The 20509-nt window shown below is 48.6% G+C and overlaps 2 protein-coding genes across 2 annotated transcripts in view; one reads left to right on the top strand and one right to left on the bottom strand.

Annotated features, from left to right (window-relative positions):
- Positions 1–8232, top strand: part of LOC136104383 (hexokinase-1) — a 35487-nt gene extending 27255 nt beyond the window's left edge. Inside the window, exons 15-18 of the mRNA XM_065843313.2 lie at positions 1962–2145; positions 3376–3531; positions 4178–4411; positions 5037–8232. Of these exons, the coding sequence (XP_065699385.1) occupies positions 1962–2145; positions 3376–3531; positions 4178–4411; positions 5037–5181 (719 nt within the window). The 3' untranslated portion in view covers positions 5182–8232. The remainder of the gene's footprint in view (positions 1–1961; positions 2146–3375; positions 3532–4177; positions 4412–5036) is intronic.
- Positions 8233–9431: 1199 nt separating this feature from the next.
- TACR2 (tachykinin receptor 2) lies at positions 9432–19667 on the bottom strand. Its single transcript, XM_065843495.2, has 5 exons — positions 18989–19667; positions 15792–15986; positions 12368–12524; positions 11600–11796; positions 9432–10585 (listed from the first exon to the last, which is right to left on the bottom strand). The coding sequence occupies exons 1-5, from the start codon at positions 19495–19497 to the stop codon at positions 10390–10392; spliced, it is 1254 nt and encodes a 417-aa protein (XP_065699567.2). The 5' UTR covers positions 19498–19667; the 3' UTR covers positions 9432–10389.
- Positions 19668–20509: the final 842 nt, after the last annotated feature.

Below are 20509 nucleotides of genomic sequence, written 5' to 3'. Positions count from 1 at the left end.
GCACAGCCTCTAATGCTGAGCAAATCCTGCCTGTTGTAGCTGGGAAGGTACTTGGGAAGTGAGCAAACATGGGCTCGCGTAGTCTCACCAGCTCCGGGGTGTCTGTTAGTCTGTCCTGTAGGAGTTTTCCCCACTCGGGTGTTCGGGGTAGCCCACAGCTTCCCTTGAGCATGTGTTCTTTCAGAATGAACACAATTCCCGAATGGCACGTGATGGAAAGCTCTGATGGACAAAGCGCAGTGACTGACAGCTGAAATAATTCCACAGCCCACTACCGGAGCCTCTGCAAATGCCGTGCTTGGGGTGCCTGTGGCACAGGGCGGCGTCAGTTCCCAAAGCTGCCCAGAGAAATGAATTTTCAGTGGGAGAGAAGGGGAGGGAGCACCTGTGCAAGCTTTAAGGATGTTTTTCAGTTGCGAGGTGGCTGGTAGGAAAATAAAGCGCTGCTGCTTTCTCCCCCAGACAGCTGGAAATGCCCAGGATGAGTCAGCATGGTGCCCGTGGGCGGGAAGCCGTGTCTGCGCAGCTCCATGGGTGCCGTGCTCGCAGGGACGCAGTTCCCTGCAGGAAGGACGGCGTGTCCTTGGGTGCTGAGAGCACCCTCGGAGGAGCGCCTGCTGCGGCCCTGCCAGATCTCTCTCCAGCCAGCGTGTCTGTGTGCGGAGCAGGGGTCGGGGTGGCCTGGGTACATCTGGGATAATGAGAGCAAAAGCCCTGTGGCTCTGATGCCTCCTTCTGCCTGAACTGCCTTGGCCAGACCAACAGCGCTTCTGAGGAGCCTGCACAAGCCAGCAGTCGTCCTGCTCTCCCAGTTGCAGGGAGGTGGGTGAATTTCCCTGTTGTTGCTTGGCAGGGAAAAATATTCTTGCAAAGGCGAGTTCATGTCCTGCGGGTGTCCTGTCTGTGCCCAGTGCCGCCACTCCTGCCATGGAGAGCCAGTTTTTCTGAGACTTCACTGCTGTGTACTTTGGAAACTGCTATTGATGAGACCAGGTCTCTGCTTTTCATGTGCTGGCAGCAGGAAATCATCTAAAAGCCTGTCAGTCTAACAGCCTATATTTAATAGATACCCATGTATTCAGGCAGCTTGTTCTGGACAATGAGACTTGTTGTTGGGAGGCTGACCAGTGCTGATGGTCCACAACTGGGGTTGGTCTGGTTTGGTTCTGCAAAGCTGGGTCTCGGTCTGCAAGCCCAGACTGTGCACCTGTGGCTCGACTCCTCTGCAGCGGGGAAGTACTGCGGGAGGGTTTATCTTTGCTCAGACTTTAATGATATACTACCCTAAAGAAACTGCAATGGAAAACAGACTTGCTGATATATTAATAACTGGTGCAGAATCTGTGATGCAGAGTTAAACGAAAGTTCGCTGGGCAACTTCAAGAAAACTTTAGCCCCAGGTAGCAGCAAAAGCTGCCTCTCTTTGCTAATAAAGCTTTGGTTCCCAAGGCCTCTGTGTACAAGAAGCACTTTGTCATTGCCATGCTCCTTAGCATCCCCTTTAGGCGGAATTAGACGTGGCATCGTTTAAACATGAAGTAACCTTCCTGCCAGAGGAACTGTTTCAGCAATTTGAATCAGAAAAAACAGACAAACAACAACAAAAAGCACCACAAGAACCCCCAAACCAACCAACCAACAAAACCCAAACAAACAGACAAACAACAACCAAACCGCCCCCCAAACAAACAACAACAAAACCAACAACCAACGAAGCAAGAACTGAAATATACCCTGCAATGAGCTGGTAAAACCCCTGGGCATTTATTTCCCTGATGCCTCAGAACTTGCTGAGGTTTTCAGTTCAGCAGTTTTCCCCCTGAATTTTGTTCCAAAGGATGATTTGACTTCATCATTCAAAACAAGCACATTCAAGCTCCTCAGAAGGTTTTGTCAGGGCTGTCATCCTCGTTCTAGTGTTTTGTTCCAAACAAACAGTAATCTCAGTATTTTCTTCTCAGGAACTGGCAGCAACGCCTGTTACATGGAGGAGATGAGGAACATAGAGATGGTGGATGGCGAACAAGGGCGGATGTGCGTGAACACGGAGTGGGGAGCGTTCGGGGATAACGGATGCCTGGACGATATCAGGACGATTTATGACAAAGCGGTTGATGACTATTCGCTAAATGCTGGAAAGCAAAGGTACTGCAGGATGAATGGCGTGCAGAGTGTAAGCCAGACTGCCTTAAAGGCTTTTAAGAGAGAACCGGATATCTCCTGGTTCGAGAAGGGAGAGGTTGAGTCAAAAATGGCTGCAGGCCTGCTATCTGTGGGATCTCCCTCTTCTGTGCTTTTCCTGCTTGCTGCTTGTTTTGCAGCTTATTTGCTGCCATGGGACTGCAGCGGTGTTTTTGGTGAGAACCTCTTGATATCACCAAGAGACCCTTTTTTCTCCTGTGTTGTATAGCGGGGTTAAAATGGCTTGCTGTTCTTTTGCTCTTGGTCTCTGGGCTGGAACTGCTGCATGCCCAGACCACAGGTTTTCATCATTTCTCTGCAGCAATACTTCGACGCCAGCAGCTTTTAAAGTGATTTTATTGCTAGAGTAAATCCATCTGAAAACCTGGGGGATGCAGACAAGTGGGCTGGTCCCTTGGGAAACTCTTTAGAAATGGGGGTGACACTGATGGACCCTGATGCGGCGCAGAATTGGCATGAAGGACGCTGCCAAAGGCAGTAGAGGAGACAGCAAGGGGAATAATTTACTCCAGAGAGAGTCAGGCTCCCAGGAGGGAGGACTCTTGCTGAGTACAAGCCCAGGAGAGCTCCTGGTATTAAATGGACTGTGTGGCCGGCTTCCAGGGGGATGGCACGCTGGGCTTTCGCTCGATCCAGGGCCGAAAACCGTGTGTAGACCTTCAGGAGGTGCAATAAAGGATGCATCACTGGATGCACTTTTAAAATACGTGGGGAAGTGTTTAGTTCTCATCACTGCATGTAGCCACGGAGCTTTTTCTGCAGAAGGTCTCAGCTGTGCTTGTGCAGTGGAGACGAGTTTGCCCTGCGGTTTCCGTGATGGACGCACGGCAGATTTGGCTTTGATGTGGGCACTGTTCTGCTCTCCGGCAACAGGCTTGAATTTCTTCACCTGGGAGAAATACCAGCCATGACTAACAACAGCCTGGCTGGGGGAATGTGGTAGGGAGGAAGGGATGGATTGTTTGTAGGTGTGCTTGCAAGACTTCCCACTGAGTCATCATGCTTTTTCTTGCCCAGCTTTTCCAGTTAATGGCCATTCTGTGTAAATTGGGTCGCGTATTCCGTGTCGCCAATGTGTGCTGGCAGGACGCCTGGCTGATAATGCGGCTGCGATGCCGCCTTGGCAATCGTGAGCAGCATCCCTCTGAGGCCTACTGCTGTCTGTCATTGCAGGTACGAGAAGATGATCAGTGGGATGTACCTGGGGGAAATAGTCCGCAACATTTTGATCGACTTCACCAAACGGGGGTTCCTGTTCAGAGGCCAGATTTCGGAGACACTGAAGACCCGACATATCTTTGAAACCAAGTTCCTTTCTCAGATCGAGAGGTAAGAAGGCTGCGTGGGAGGTTCAGGGTGAAGTAATGTGGTAACGCTCAACTGGTAGCACTGCTGGAGAGGAGGGACAGCCGGAGAGCATCGCTTGGCTCTCCAGAGAAGAGTTTGGTCTCAGCAAGAGCCTGTGCATGTGCAGAAGAACTTTTTACAGCTTTACCTGAATTTCTAGTGATGCTCACTGCTAAATCACGGGAAGGACTGTCAAGGATTCCCTTACCATATCGTTTTATTTGCCATTTTCCTGTGCCCCTTGTGTTTATCTACCTATAGTCTGTTGAACTGAACGAACAACAGCTGAACGAGCACTTCTTCACTGGATGTTTTTGTATCTTTATTGCCTGGACTCTGTATTTTAGTAATCTCAGAGTCTGTTGAGTCTATAGGGTGGAAAACCCCAAGCTGGTCATTAAAAGTATTTTCCTGAAATGCTCTTTGGTTAGAAAAGAGAAGGGGACTGGACCCCGGGGGCTCCCTTGCTGCCTGTGCCCTGTCCGGTGCTGCAGTGTGGTGCGGGAGTTTGTGCTCCCCGAGCTCTCTTGCGGGGCTGCTGCCTGGTGTGTGGGTGCAGTGTGGTTTGTGGTGGGGGCTTGACCAAGGGAAACCTTTAATTTAACACTGTGCCCTTCTGCTTGCGCAGTGACAGGCTGGCCTTGCTGCAGGTGCGAGCCATCCTCCAGCAGCTGGGGCTCAACAGCACCTGCGACGACAGTATCATCGTCAAGACGGTGTGCGGCGCTGTGTCCAGGCGAGCGGCGCAGTTGTGCGGCGCTGGAATGGCTGCGGTTGTAGATAAAATTAGGGAGAACAGAGGATTAGAGCACCTGGAGATAACGGTTGGTGTGGATGGGACTCTGTACAAACTACATCCACAGTGAGTATTCACCTCCTCAGCGTTTGTTTGCCTGCGATCTGTAGCGCGTTGCTTGTGCATCCTCGCTCCTGGTGCACCAAACTGGTCTGTCTCGCGAGGATAAAAGCCAGAGGAAAAAAGTCTTAATCAGGAGTGGTCAGGGCTTTCTGAAGGGCAACGAGAGGATCAAGAAGGACTTGTGGAGGGTTCTTGGGGCGGTGACAAACTGAAGGGGACGCGGCTTGCCGAACAATTTGGGAAGCCGCTCAGCAAAGAAAGGATCTCTTGGCTCTGCAGAAGCACTGACAGAGCAGTGCTGCAATGCCCAGTGCCTCTTTGGAGGCGTTTCTTTCAGCGCACAGAGGAGCTGGCTGCTGCGAAGCAATGGCAGGCAAGGGCAGGAATCTGAAAGAGCTGGTGGCAGCAGGAGAGGACTAGTGCCCATCTCTGCTGTGCGTGGAGGGAGATGGGTGGGAAGGAGATGACTGTACGTGCTCTCTTCTCTGCCCTTTGCTGTGTTAGTGCTCCCGGCATTCAAATCCACCCTAGTTTCCAGCATGTTAGATCTTTCCCCATTGCGAAGGGGAGCACAGCTCTGCGGATGCTGTGGGACCTCCCTCACCACTGCCATCGTTTCCTTTCACAGCTTTTCCAGGATTATGCACCAAACAGTCAAAGACCTGGCACCCAACTGCGACGTGACCTTCCTGCTGTCCGAGGACGGCAGCGGGAAGGGGGCCGCGCTCATCACGGCTGTGGGATGCAGGCTGCGCGATGCCGAGCAGAACTGAACCCTGCAGCCCGGCCCCGATTCTGTCTTGTGAGCACTTTCCATAAAGCAGCGACTGAGTAGTCAGAACTGGTGAAAAAAATAAACAGAACTCACTGCTTTATCGGGGGAAAAAAATACGACTAATGACATAAAAAATAGGATACAAGATAGAATGTGTGCTGTTAATAATATCTCCTGTTTCTGGACCCCAATCTGCATGTTTCTTATTCACCTTGTTGATACCTTCCCCATCTGTAGGTCATGGAAAAATCAGTCTATAATTTCTGCAGCTGTCAAAAGTCAGTTGTTGTCTGAGACGAAACCGCCCCAAGTGATGTGCGTTGAGAGCTACCGTTGCATCGTCCCGACTGTGTTCTTTGCAGCATCCCTGTTAAGCGCACTGCCAGCACACTGACCACCGACGTGGGTGTTGATGCTTTTAGTGAAGGGGAAGCAACGGTTCCCTCCTGCGTATCTACCTGCTGTTGTTCCGTATAAAGCGATTGTGGAAGCGTTATGGTGTGTCAGCACTGTGCACGCACGTAACTCTATAGCGGGACTTGACCAACGTGACTTCCTTGCTTCCTTGATGCCTGTTTTGTCGCGGTGACAGTAAATGCCCCCGTCCCACAGAGCTGGTTCCACTGGTATTTCCCCTTGCTTCTGTGAATAGTATTGTGTTTCTGGGCAAAATCTGTCACGTTTCGGCAAGAGATCCCTAAAGAGTAAAACCAAATGGCTGGCAATTGGGGTAATCGAAATCTCCAGACCCGGGAAACTGGTAGATTTATGGTCCCTAGGCAGGCTGTGCTGTTTTCTTCTGTTTAAGAGCCCTTATTAAAAGTATTTTCTATCTCTTCTTGTTAGTCTGGATCAGAGCACTGCAGCTGCCCCTCTACTGAACTGCAGCTAGACACTGTCCCTCGGATGTGTACACTGCCGTCTCTCGCCTTAAAATGGGTATTTGCTTCTACATAAAGCTTTAATCTTTACTACTGTTCAGCAGCCACTCGAAACACAAACACCGAGCTAGAGTTAGTCATCAGAAAGGAATAGGAGTGTTTCATTTTGATCTTGCCTTTGAGGATCTGGGTGCATAAACTAAGCAAACTGCAAAGCCAAAAATCAGACCCAGCTTGTTCCAAGGACTAAAGAAACAACAAAGATCATGTACACTTGGTGCATCCTGTCCTCCGTCGGGTCGATGCCATTACTATATTTGCGTACCAGTTGCATTACTTAAATTGAGCAGCGGTTAGGAAGGCAAACGTTGAATAACATTTGCAAGTCAAGACTTTCTGCAAAGAGGGAGACCACATAATAGTCCTTAATTCCCGCTCTTCTATCAGAAATGGGTTTGAGATGTCTGCATGGTTTTCCCTGCTGCCTTTTCCTGCAGTGAATAGATGGGAACATGCAGGCTGCTCCTCTTTGTCCTGGCTCCGCTCCCCTAAGATTTGGACTGCATTACCTATCGATAACATTTCAGTATGCATTATGGTGCACTGTGAGTGAATGTTGTAAAGTAACATGTGAGTCACAAACAGTCATTGCAGCTTCAAGTGTGCGTCTACCTGAAAAATTGCATGCCTGACTGGTTTTGCAAAGGTAGACAGTCGTTTTACTTTGCACACTGGTAGCTCCGGTACTAGTGTTATGTGATACTTGTGAAAATATTAAACTTTTTTGATGTGCGTTAACTGGTGTTTAGTGGTTCTTTCTGGAAGAGGTGCTGTTGGCTGGTGGCTTAGTGCTTTGGGAAGAACTATTGTGTAGGGAGAGCTGCAACCTAATCCCAGCGGTGCCTGCGTTTTGTGTGTGTGTTTTTATTCCCGGGCGTCCGGGGTCAGGTTCGAACAGGGCAGATTTTACCCAGGTCCCCGCGCCTTGTGGTTCCTAACGTAGTTCAGCAGAGGCACAGCGCTGACAGCGCCCGTGTCGTTTGTCCAGGTGCATCTCAAGCCCTGTCTTGTGCAGGGGGATCTGCAGCGTAGGAAAACCTCAGCCCGCTGCGTGGAGCCAAGGCGATTGTTTTAGGCTTTGCCACATACACAGTGATGGATACGTGACAATCGCTGTGTCCACACAGAACTCCGATTCTGTAACCTCCCTGTGTGCGTAGGGTCAATGTCGGCAGAATCGCAGCGTTAGGTGCTCGTACACCACTGTTTTGCACATCCTGCGTTGGAGTTGTGTATGAATCCCCCTTCTCGCATACACCAAAGTTGTGGTTCTCCAACAACCCATCTTAATGTTACAGCTTGAGAAGTCTCTGCCCCCCTTTGTGTGCAGCTATGACCCCCAACAGGAGACAGAAGAAGGTGAGAGGGTTTTTGGGCACAGGGGATACATTGAGTTTTGATTGCTTGAAGATTTGCAGATGTTACTCCTGCTGTCAGCAGAGGTGTCGGGGTGGTGTGAACCGTGCCGGGGACCTGGGCTTGGGGCTCTTCAGCATCTGAGGGCTCAGCCCAGTGCAGGATAGAGAATGAATGCGAAGTGGAAGGTAAATTGTTCTCAGGGTGACTGAATTTTGGAGATGCTGGCATAGGTTGTTTTGTTTATTGGATGCAGCTCATAACAAATAGGGAGTGAGTTTGTGTTTCTAACAGCACGACTTTTCCTACTGTGGACCATAGGTGATGTGCTTGATAACACACGGCAGTTCTGTTCCAAAGGGAGACCTGGTGGCATTCCATTTCCAGTCTACTTCTTACCCCTAGGACACTGTTCCAGGTGAATCACAAGCTATAGCTGTCCGAAGAAATGTCTCCAATGTTATCCAAGCAATGACTGAGATGTCTTACTTAAAGCTTTTAGGCTTGGTGAATAAAATGACAGTCCTCTTAATTGTTAAGCTGTAATTACTGCAATATGAACACAAAAACCTTATATTTCCTGGGGAAAAGAACATTTGCATACCACTGTTGTAATGTCATCTGCTCCTTACTCCTCTGGGGGTTCCCTCAGAAGCCTTTTTGAATTGGTTTTAAAACAAGCAGACTTTGTTTTGTTTTGTTTTCTTAAGAAAATAGCAGAAGGCAAAATAAAGTGTTTCTGAACTTCTGAACCCCGTTTTGTGCTTCTTGTTCATTCCTTTGCCATAAAAAATGAGACAGTCCAAATGTTTTCCTTTACTGACTGCAGGGTCTCCATTGCTGCTCAGAGCACAAGTAGCTTTGCAGAGGAGGGATTTACTGCTGACCCGGAGGTGTTTTACTGCTGTGCGGTATTTAATCATGTCTCTATTTATATGAAGAATTGCATGCGTTTACTACGGGGCATGGTGATCCTGTTCGCTCATATATCATGGGAAATAACGTAGTCTGCCTTGGCATGCCTTTCCTTCCAGTATCTAATGAGGGCTCGGAGAGGCTCTGCTCTTTTAACTGTTGATGTTTCAAGCAGAGCAGTGTCTCAGGATCTGCAGTGCGAGTCCCTCAGGGCACAGGGCGTTTTGCCTGCGACCTGAAGAAACCATCCTCTGCATTCTGCACCCCAACAAGAGAGAGATGCCACGAGCTGTTGGAAACGTCGGTGCCTGTCGAGGGATGCACGGGGATACAGTGCCAGCCCGTGCGTGACACCCGGGCATCTGAAATGCTCTCTGCCCAGCTGTCTTTGCAGCGTCTAATCTGATCCCAGAGACGTGCGCCTTGCAGAGCATCCCTCCCGAATTGATTTGAATCCCTTCAGAAGAACAGGTGGTGGTGGGTGTCTGCAAATGCCTCTGACTGCTCTTCCTCTGCCCAGCGGTGCGGTCTAGGGAGGAGCAAGCGGACCGGTTCGGGGGCTGGACAGACAGCAGCAGGGCTAGAAAGAGCCTGCCGGGACTATCTAAAATAACAAACTTTTCAAAAAGGGCACACGACTCCGTGCTTTGTTGTCCCATTAGTGAGACAAGATTGCTGGGCCACTGCGTAACACAATCGTTCCCTGCAGCAGCCACCGAGGTGAAGAAGAGTAAGTGGCAAAGGAAGATGTATCTGCTGGCTCTTGTATTGAAACACGCTTGGGAAGATCATATCCCTGCGTGCTCTTTCAGTTCAAACCACGAATCTTTTCTCTGAGTTCACTACAGAATTGCACTTTGTAATCTTGCCTGCACAGAGCAAAAGAGAATATTTCAAATAACTGGATCTTGTCAACATTCCAGGAGCTTTTTGCATGCTAAGGTATGGCTCTGTGATACTACATGCAAACCTGGCATGAAAGATGAGGGTGATTGCGAGTTGCTACTTACCGCACCGGTATTAAATGCTGTGTTACTTTTACATAATGTTTATATTTCAGCTTCTCCTGTCTTGCATGCCTGCACATAATGCCTCAGGCTTTGAAGATTACAGATTTCAGCCTTTATTTTCATACCCAAGAAGAGAAGAACAGTGATAATAAAACCAGGGTAAGTCTGGACAGGGAAGATGAGGGGGCTATCCGGGAAAAGGCAGCGATGGACTGCAGTCAGCATTTACAGGAGGTGGGTTGGATCCACGAGCCCTCACCAAACCAGCCAGCATCTCATGCCTGGCTACGGACTCTTCTGAGAGCCTCTCACCAAATTAGGCACCACAATTAACTATGTGAAGTCAGAGGAACCACTTGGGCACAGATTAATAGGGACATGGCATTGTCTTTTGGTATAAGGTTATAGAAATCTGTGCAAAGATGACATCTTAAAGAACCGTTTCTCTCTTTTAGCTGATGAGAGATGATGCTGGGCAAGTTGCAGGCATGAAAATCCCAGAGTCTGGGAAGTTTTCAGGGCTCTGTTCGGTCTGGATTTGTTAGTGTTTGTCCATGTCATAAAGCAGCCTTGCTCTGCAGTCTTGTCTGCCTTAGGGCTGCTAAGCCTTGGCACTTACCTGCCCACACAGCCCCCAGGGTCCGCCCAAATGGGACCAGATGTGCCCCCACCTTTCTGCTCCATTGCCTCTTCTCCAGATTTAAGTGTCTTGGTGGAACAGAAAGCAGGATAATTGCTATCTGTAGGAGAATAATTGATGTTCTACTGATTGGCACTGCCTCACACCTGCTTCGCTGCTTTTCTGAGTTCATGGGCAAATTCTCTCGGTTCCGAATCGCAGTTGTTGGTGTAAGGGAGGGCTGAACTGCATCCATAGCTGGGTGATATTTGGACCTACACAGATATGAGTATTATCAGCAGACTGCTGTCAATGCCGATGGCATCTGAAAAAGTCCTGTAGAAAACAGTTGCTTCAGAAGAAAATCAAAGCGTTAGCTGGGTGAGGGTAAACGATGTCTTCTCTTTCTCATTCAGTGCAGTTTCTGTGTCGAAACTTGTTGTTCTTGACTTCCTGTGGGTTGTCTGGTAGAGAGATGGGGACCGAAGTTTAAGTTTGTCTTTCTCAGTTGCTTTTATACAGGGGCACCACCGGAAGGCTAATTTAAAGCCAGAACGAAACCTGTAAATGTAAGAAAGAAATGAAATGGTGAAATTCTATATTTAATTGTGCAGAGAAAGGACAAATGCGTGACTTGGTTCTGCCTCTGAATTACTGTGAGAATAAAAAAATACTATGGTAGCCAAATGAGTGAGGTGAAGAACTAAATATATAAAGCCATGGGTGGAAGAGCAATAGGAGTTATGATCAGACTTCCTTGTATTTTAAGTAAATGTAGAAGATGGGTGAAATGGCAGGATGTTTGATGTGCTCAGTAGATGATGCTGACCATAACAGCATTTGATGAGAAGCAGAGCATCTGAGGAAAATACGTGTTTACCCGTTGAAAGCTTTTTAAAAAATGGTTAATAATTAAATGATGAAGCTGTCTGCTTTCTGAGAGAGAAGGAGGATGTGTTTGGGTGTTTCACATTAAATGGAGATTGGCTGAACACTGCCTTCTGTTGCGAGCTTAGGGACAGGAGCTGCTTGGAGCACTCGGAAGGAGCTCCTGGCATCGCTCTGCTTTTGAGGCGTTTTGCTGGTGGAACCCCGGTGACACTGCACTGGGGTGTGCCCAGAACCATTCCTCGCCCTTCAGGCTCAGCGGGTGTGGCGCTGCGGGTCAGTGGTGGTGTGGCGGTGGGTGAGCCGGCAGGGTTTGCGTGGGGCAGCTCCCCACGCCCCGTGTCCGTGTCCAGCCACAGCAGCGGCCCCAGGCAGCCCGTTCTCAGCACGGAGTAACAGGGACATCTCTTGGCGCCGCGGGGCTGTGCTGTCTCAGCCGCTCACGCGGGGCGCTGTGCCCGCACAATGGGACTCTGAGCAGGTCACCTGTGTGCAGCTCCCACTCCCGTGGGGATGGGCCCTGAGTCTGCGTGGTTAATCTCGTGTTATTAGCAGAGTATAAATTGACTTGTCTACCTGGCCTATTGACCGCGGTTGAAAATCACATTTATTCTCACCTCCAGAGATCGGTGCTTGTTTGGATTGAGATGTTCATTCTCTCTGTGTGTCCATGTACACGCCACTCACCTTTGGTTAAGGCAGCAGTATATGATGGGGTTGTACATCGTTGAACTCATGGCAAGCAGAAAGATTGCGAGATAAACCTGCTGAATGTACTTCTGCTGGTAAATGTCTTCCTTAAAGCTCCCCAGGATGAAATAGATGTGATAGGGCAGCCAGCAGACAGCAAAAATGATCACAACTACCACCATGGTCTTCACAAACTGGAAAAACAAAACTGGAGTGTTACTTCTGGGGCTCTCTGCAGTTACCTGAGCTGCTGGGGGAATAAGTGATGCTGCCTTTGTCTGGTCCTGGGCTGCTACGGCAAAGAAACCAGCCCTGATGGTGGGAAATGGGAGCAGGGAGGGAGCTGAGCACATTTGCTGCTGCGCCCAGTGGACTTTCTGCAGAGGTGCTGCTTGCAGCCACCTTGGAGAGACGTGCAGGGAAACACGGGATCTGCTGTTACACTGAAATCCCTGCACCTGTCCAGAGTTTTCCCCGTTTATCCTGTGAGGTGCAAATTCACTGGAAACCAGGATTTGCCCTCCAAGGACTGCTGGGACCTGGCTTGCTGCCTGCTGACGAGAGACTTTCTTCCTTGGGGGGTGGCTGGTGCATGTAGATCACAATTTTATCCCATATTTGCTGGGTGCTGTCCTTTACCCCCAGACCGAAATATTTTGTCAACCTTTCATGCCCAATCCCACAAGGTTTTGTACCAAATGCAAGCTCAGTTTTGGTGTGCAGGCTGCTGTGCTGAGGGAATTGTTTTAAAGTTTCACTTCTGACCTTTTTTTTGGCATTAACTTGGTGTTCATAGCAGACTCTGTTAAGGTGGTTGCCTGGGACCGCACTGCTCCACAGGGTAATTCCTATAATGCTGTATGCAACAAACATCACCATCAACGGCAGTAAATAAATCAACATGATCACTGCAATGTGATACCTGAAAAAGAACAAGCACATTTTCACGGTCAGTGCAGTCAGCTCTTCAGAAATTGTCTTTTGGACACGTCTGGCTGGCTCCCATCAGCTTCAACCCCAAAGCATAAAGAAGCAGAAATTTTGCCTACAAACTTTGCTATGGGCTAACAGTAAACAGTAAAAACTCATCTTTCTGGTGGTGTGGTGCTGTGTTGTGTTAGTCCTTGGACTGGATTGATTGCTCTTTCAAGACACAGTAATATAATTTATCTTTTATCAGAGGGTGGCAGTCCATGGCCACCTGCCCTGAACTTTGCTATCCCACCGCAGTCAGGAAAGACAAACGTTTAAGACTCGGAGCTGTAAATATATGAAGGTTTAAATCACAGATATGGAAATGAATCTTCTGAAAACTACAGGGTAGCTTGACAAATGCAGTAGTGCCAACAGCTTAATTTGGCAACAGTAGGGAAACAAAAGGGACTACAAAATGTAGCAGGCTGCTAACAGGGTGCACAAACCTGGCAGCGGAGATGCAGGGGAGAGGTGGAGTCACCATCCTGGAGGGGTTTAGAGGGCGTTTAGATGAGGTTCTCAGGGACATGGGTTAGTGCTAGAGTTGGTTAGTTTATGGCTGGACTCGATGATCCTGAGGGTCTCTTCCAATCGAAATGATTCCATGATTCTATCCTATAAAGGAACACCTGTGCATAGCAGAACGCGAGCAGCAGTCCTTGCTGCGTCTGCAGTGCTGGCTGGTTTATTTGTGTGCGCCCACAACTATCTGTCAACAACAGGCCCCTTGGTTACTGCTGCAGCTGAAAGCACCAGCGTCTCCTTTGGCTGTGCTTCATTTTGGTGCTTTCTAGCTTTCCATGTTACCCCACAAGCTTTTGCTGGTTCCCTTGTGCCAGGGTTTGATTATTTTAAGCAAGCATCATGTACAGGGAGGGAACAACCTGCTCACTCAGTTACAGCAGCTGTCAAATCAACGTAAACAGTGTGAAAAGGAGGATTAGGCAGGAGGGCTCTGGCACCGGCTGCCGGTAGAGGCCCCGAAGGCTGAGGGGGGTGCAAATGGTCTTTCTCGGTCAATAACGCTCTGGAGTTACTTTTGCTGCGTGAGCGACCAGGGTCAGCTGCTTCGCAGAGCGCGGGGAAACGGGCGCTGGGGTGCTCAGTGGGGGCTGCGCAGAGAAAAACATTGATATTTGTGAAATGTGGCGAGTCCCTGCCTGTTTCCTGTGTTTCCCCAGTGTCCTCAGAGTGGTGTTCGAAGGTCTGATACCGTGTGGAGCGCAGCAGAAATGCAGAGCCCTTCTAGAGTTCCCATCCTGGGAGAAGAAGAGGAGGGGATGGGATGGGAGCCTAAGCTTGAGCACGTGGCTAAATGAAACTGTTTTGTAGTTGTGCTGCTTTGCTCCAAAGTTAACCACTGTGGTTAAGGTTCTTTATTTTGGTTAAACTTGTAAAGATTTAGTCCCTTCATACCCAAGATTTCACAGGTGCTGGCAGTCACAGCAGTACATTGTTCGAATCTTCTCAGACTTGTTTCCATCATAATTGTAAAAGTTTTTCCTGCAGAAAAGGATTTTCCTTTGTTCTTAGGTCTAGAAAGTTGGTTTTACTTGACTACAAAGGATGTGGAGGACCCACAGTTAACAATGGAACCCAGTTCTTTGTTTCTTTTCGATTTGTTTGTTTGTTTGTTTTTGTTGTTTTTGTTTTGTTTTTCTTTGGGTTTGTTAGTATTTCCACTGCTCTGTGTGTGGACTATCCCATGAGCGGCTGCACGTGTGTTTCTGTCCCTGGTCTGTACGGCAGGCGTGTGTCCTGCCAGGTCCATCACTCAGGATGATTTCTGGGGAGCGCTGCTTCCAACTTCCTTTCTGTGAAAGCTACTGGAACTTGTAAATCTGAGGCTGCTCAGGAGCGCGAGCTGGTGAATGAAGTGGTTTTTGTGTTCGGGACATGCTGCTCTCCAGCTGGGGATCCCAGAAAGAGCCTGCCTCATTATTTGCCGTGTGCAGGACCAGCCTTTCCAGCCTGCAGAGGTTTCATCAGCGTGCTGGTAAACTCTTTTTTCAGTCCTTCCTGAACAGCGGATGTGGGAGAAATAAGCCTAATGCTTTTCGTCTGAATGAAATAGCCAGCAGTGGCTTATATATAAGTGATTATCCACTATTCCTCCCTCTCAATCAGTAGGACATGTCATGTTCCCTAGCACGTGCCATGGGTACCGGGTAAAGAACCGTGGGAGGAGCATCCCCCAGCACGGTGTGTGAGCCTGAGTTTACTGTTTTGTGAGGCTGGGGACGACTCACTGCTGGTGGCTGAACGTGCTGCAGCTCAGCCCGGCTGGCGTGGGGCTCCTGGAACCCGGCACATGTCAGTGTGCAACCCGGCTAGTTTGGTAATAACTCACGGCAGGAGGCGTCCGGCTGTCTGCTGGTGAGGGACACCAAGGAGGGAAGAGTGTCCCTGGTGCGTGGAGCTGGGTAAAAACACTCACAGTGAAGGATGGACACAGGGAGGGTTTGGTTTGAAATGTTTTTTCCATTTTGTTAATCAATTTGTTCCTTTTCTGCGGTTCTTCCATTACTGCTTTGTGTAAATACGTTTTACTTGATAAATGTCTCAAACTGCTTTATGTATCACATGCTTCGAATGATGATTAATCACAGCAGATCCCCTAAATGCGGGGCATGGCTTGTTTCATTTGTCTGACCGATCTTGCTTTAAAGCGGGAGGAAGTTGCTGTGCGGGTTGGGAGCTTTGGGAGTGCAGATAAGTCTGCCTAGAAAACCTCACAATGCTTCAAACATGCTCCTCTGTTTTTTTCCCTTTTATTTTTCTTCCCTCCCCCAAGACTATCATAGTTTTTAGCTAATTATGTAGCTTCTCTGCATTAAATATACACGTTTTCTTCCTGCCTGACAGAAGGAGAAAATCCCAGATCTTTGGAACTGGGATTTGTTTCTTGTTTAGAGACTTTTCGCACTGGTTTCTCCTAAATCTGTCAAGCCCTGTATCCAGGGTTTCTAGATCTTATAACCTCTTTTCAAAGCAGCAGAAGATGCTGCATCACCCTCCTTTACCCTGAGCCGTGATCTCCTAGCAGCTTTTTCCACAGCTGGCTTGAACCAAGCTTAGCTGGGCTACACCAGACCCGTATTCCCCCAAACCTCCTTCTCCCACTCCCTAGTACTGCCTGGAGCCAAAGGTTCAGAGGATGAACTGATTTCATAGTTAACTTCTGCGCAACCTGGGAGTCATTTGTTTCTCTTACGTGAGCTGGTGCTTGGAGCCGACATCGTCGGGCCAGACGACGATGCACTTTGTGGTTCCGTTGTCCGTCAGGATCTCGGCATAGAAGCACTGCGGGAAGGCCAGAGCGAACGCCACCAGCCAGATGAGCCCTATGATGACTCTGGTGCTGCCGGCAGAGAGCCTGGGCTTGAAGGGGTGGATTATGGCCATGTACCTGCAAGGAAAACAGGTAATGCTCTACAGTTGCATTGGTGAACTGTACAACAAATACAGCAAGTGTCACAACTCACAGGACGGTATGGTGGCTTTTATTTATAGGGATATTTTCGCAGGTTGCAGGCTACTAATAATTGAAATAAGTTAAATCATTTCTAAAGAGTCTTAGGGCAGAACATATTAAAACTACGTGGATGGATGCTCCTGGTGTGAGGAGGTGTCAGTTTTCCGTGCCTTCTGCACATGCTCTTTGCAAGTATTACCCTTACTTTGAATTTCTTTTTAATTAACTTTTCAAATGCTTTATGTGTTTGCTCTGAAGTTTCACGCTGTGAACTCTTGGTGTTAGTTTGGAGCTATGCATTGTTCGATACCATGTCCTTTTCTCCTTCCTGAACCAAAAAAAAACCCCAACCAGACACTCCATTTCCCCCTAATTACGTCGATCTCCTCTGGCACCCTGGATTATCACAATAGCAGATTGGGGTCCCGAGTGTTCTTTATCCTGAATTTTTTTTCCCATTTTTTAGCTGTGGAAAGCTCCTGTGCCACCCACTTCTGCCTGTGAACACTGCAGGACTTGTGCTGTGGTGGGAAGAAGGGCTGAGGCTTTGGTCCCACACCTGCTCAGAGCCCTCACGGCACATCTGACCAGTAAATTACTTGCGAGCCCCGGGGCGCTCTCTGGTTTTAAGTTCTCTGTGTAGAAATGAGTGGTGTCGTAATGAGTACATAATCAATTATGCATTTCTTGTCATGCTCTCCATACGCTTTGTCATGGTTGTTCCGAAAGCAAAATAGAGTGGAAAATGCCAATTGCTTCCTGTTTTTCATAGCGAAAACCTGACAAGCCCTGTGCAGTCTCCTTGCCAGGCTGTGGGGAGGGAGCTCTGCCCGGTGGCTGCACGGACAGACAGCACGGTGAGCAAGCCAGAGCTGCACGGCGGCAGAGCCTTATTTAGCTATAACATTTTAATGCCCCTTCGCTGTCCTTTAGCTCGTTAGGCAGTGTTACACAGTGCTCGGAATCTGCTCAGAGAGAGGAACCAAGTGGAGAATATTTGCCTACTGAAGTGCCCAGACTTGTGGCTCTTGGCGAACAGCGGGTCCTGGGTATAAATGCCACGCACTGTGCTTTTAGGTGAGCTCCTGCAGCTTGGGACATTCACCCAATCTGCTGCGTGGCAGGGCTACCCTTGCCCTTGCTCCTGCTCCCTGTGCCCTCTCCCCATGCCCCGCTCCCTGGGACATCCCGGGATGCTGGGACCACGCTGCCCGCATCCTTCCTCTGGTCCTCGTCCTGGACAGACATAAAAAAGCTGAATTTCGGACCGTCTCTCACGCTTTCTGAAGAGGGCCTAGGAGACTTTGCTAACCGGAGTGTGAAACGTGAGCTGATACAGCGCATTTCTGCCCGGAGTGCTGCGGGAAGTGCGCAGAGGGAAGAGCCGCTTGGGTACGCAGAGCGGAATGGTTCTAAACCCACCGGTGAGCCACATCACCAGGGCCTGTTCCACAGCAAAGATGACTTACAGAGCTGTCCCCTCTCAGCCTCCTTCCTTACAATAAACCACTTCAAAAGACATTGTTTTATCTAAGTTAAACAACGGGGCCCAAGTGGACGCAAGTTCCCATAACAATAAATGGAAGCCGTGAGTTTCCAAGACAGCAGTGTCAGAATCTATTTTAAGGCTAAGCAAAGAATAGCTAAATATGGTTTGCAGCGAGATGCCAAATTTTCTTTCTGATCCGTGCCATGTGACTGAAGGGAGTTTGGCTGTATAGGTATTTTCACCAGCAGTCCCCCTGACGTGTCAAGCAGGCATGAGGACAGGCCAAAATGGATTTATTTTAAAAAATAAATATACATATTATTTGGCAGAATACACATAAAAAATAGCAGTTACTAAAACCACGTGATTTAAAGCCAGGAACAGCTCAGTCTTGGGTTTTGGGGGGGGTGGTGTTACATGCAAATAGGGCAAACCCTTTTTCCTGCTAATTCGTTTATCTGGTTTGATCTATCAGTGGCTCCTGTGGCTGGGTGTGCGGGGTGAGCTGAGCTGTGACAGCGATCCCTGTGACATGGGGAGCGAGCATTCTTTCGGGTGGCTCCTGAGGGCTGCTGGCTCAGCTGCTGGGGAGCTGGAACACGGGCTCGGTAAGTACTGAAGAAAACAGGGACATGGGATGGAAAAGATACAGATGTTCCCAGAAAGTAGAAGAAATGAGAGAAGATGGGAAGGAGAGTAGAGAGCCCAGAAGGGAGCTTAACCTTCTGTAATTTAACATGCCATTGCCTTCGAGAGGAAATTCCCATGAACTTTTGGCCACTTTCTAGTAAAAAGAAAAACAGCGTCACGCTTCTTAACAATGAGCTGTAAACACAGTCACACTCCACAAATTTAAGCTCAAGTAAGAGAGACTTGGCAGATAGACAGAAGAGAGTATTGTGAAAATACCAAATTACTTCAGAAGTCAAACAAAATCACTGTAATTACTTTCTTCCCTCTTGGAATAAGTCACTCTTGTGAACTATTGGAGCAGACTCTGCTGTTTTTGATCCAAACCCCATTATTTCTGGTGCTTTGCTAGACTCACAAGAAGGATCGTGGACACTGATACTCTCAGCATCCTGCAGCATATTCGTATCGCTCCAACTCTGTCTGAATGACAGATCCTTCTCGTGGTTTAAAAAGGAAGTTTGTTGATCATAAATTGTTTCCCAGTCATCCTGCAGTGTGGGAGCGATAAAATACCAGCCGCTTCCTTTCATTACAGACCCAGGTGTGATCCAGAGCAGGGATAAGACAGAAGAGCCTTCTTTTCATGCTGCAACTAGCGTTTAACCCCCAATTCTATCTTCCTGGCGCTCCCCCCACTTTGCCGATGCAGCACCTGACACGGTGGGTGGGGGACAACTGCACAAAGCACTGCAATAATTATTTTTGTTATTTACAGCAGATTTTTCAGACCCTGTATTCTCCGTTTGCACCTTACCTCTCTGCGGCCACGGCCGTCATAGAGTAAATGCTCACGAACATCGCGGTGATGGGGAACCAGTTCTGAAACCTGCAGAACTCCTCGCCAAAGTACCAGACGTTGTGGCTGGCGTAAATAAAATTGAAGATGGTATTGAAAGCAGACATCAGCAAATCCGAAAGAGCCAAATTAACGATAAAGTAATTAGTAGCCGTCCTCATTCTCCTGTGCGCAAGAATGATCCAGATGACGGTGATGTTGCCAACGATGGATGTGATGACGATGAAGGAGTAGGTGATAGCCCACAGAGCAATCTGCCATCCTGGCTGGGTGAACTGAGTGACTGCCGTCCCATTGCTGTTGTCCTCAAGGGAGTCAGCCTGCGACGTGTTGCTAGCATTTAAAACAGAAAAGCTGCTCATGGCTTTTTCTTCAGCTAAACCTAAGTTAAAGTCTTCTGGCATCTGCTCATTTTCTTGCAGTAGATGCTGGTGCTGAGAATCAACGAACATATGACCAAGTGCCATTAAAAAGCCATTGGGATGAGACGCCTTGCGTCCTCTTGTCCTGTTTTCCAAGCAATGCAACGCGGTTCCAGGAGTAGGTGAGCGACAGCGATGACCTCCTTGCCTGGCATTGTAACCTGTGCTTGAAGAGCAAAAACTGCAGAGCAACTCTCCGCCCTCAAGTTTCTTTTCCTCTAAGTAAGCAAGAAAAAAAGAAGATTAAAAAAAAACAAAAGTGGGGGGCCTTTTCCAGGTGAATGGCAGGCAATGTCTTCCCTTGGATTAGTTCTAGGGCCGAAAAAATATAAATGGAAATATCAAGCCATAAAGCATTTCAATCAAAGTGGAAATCCCTCTTTTGCAGGGCAGGGGTTTTCCAAGGACCGGGTACCGAATCCCCTGCAGCAGGCTGAGAACAGAGGGTTCTCTGCCTGTGTGACTGTTACACCGAGGCAGGAGCTGCGCTGGGATGGATTCTCTGCAGTGTTGAAGGAGACTTTGAGGGGAGGTGGAGTCTCTCGCAAGCAGAAACCAAACAACTGATTTGACATCAAACGACAGGCAGCAAAGTGGTGCTTCAACCTTTCCCCCCCACCATCCATTTGGTTTGAAATAACCTTTGAAGCAGATACGCTGCTGTATCAGGATTTACAGGTTTAAATGCAAGGGTAGCTACTTTGCTGGGTTTACCAGTCCTGCAGGACCCACCCTGGCTTCCTGTGAGCAATCAGAGCAGAGAAAGAAACAAAATGCATTTTAGCAAGGCAGTCTTGCTCTCTGCAACTACTTTTAATACATTTTACTTAATGGTGACTGCTCAATATAATGATACTCAAATTACAGCAACAAGTGTTGTTGGTGCTCGAAGAGTCGTTGGTGCATATTGCCAGGAGAGAGGTGTTTGTCGAGGCCAGACCTGAGCTGGGACTTGTGAGCAGGTTTCAGTGGGAAGCTGGTGACCAGGAGCCCACCCAGAGCTCCAGAAATCCCTCTGCAGATGCTCTCCAGCGGGGAAACATCCGGAGGAGCCTCA

Source organism: Patagioenas fasciata, chromosome 8, assembly GCF_037038585.1.
Source record: "Patagioenas fasciata isolate bPatFas1 chromosome 8, bPatFas1.hap1, whole genome shotgun sequence".
Lineage (NCBI taxonomy): Eukaryota > Metazoa > Chordata > Aves > Columbiformes > Columbidae > Patagioenas > Patagioenas fasciata.
Note: the sequence above shows the minus strand (reverse complement) of the source record. Positions and strands in the feature narration are given on the sequence as shown.

Coding starts and splice junctions, on each gene's coding strand:
- TACR2 (XM_065843495.2), bottom strand. CDS start 19,497: ATGGCACTTGGTCATATGTTCGTTGATTCTCAGCACCAGCATCTACTG. Junction 12,525..15,791: donor GGCTCCAAGCACCAGCTCAC/GTAAGAGAAACA, acceptor GTTCTTTTTCAG/GTATCACATTGCAGTGATCA. Junction 11,797..12,367: donor AAGTTAATGCCAAAAAAAAG/GTCAGAAGTGAA, acceptor TTGTTTTTCCAG/TTTGTGAAGACCATGGTGGT.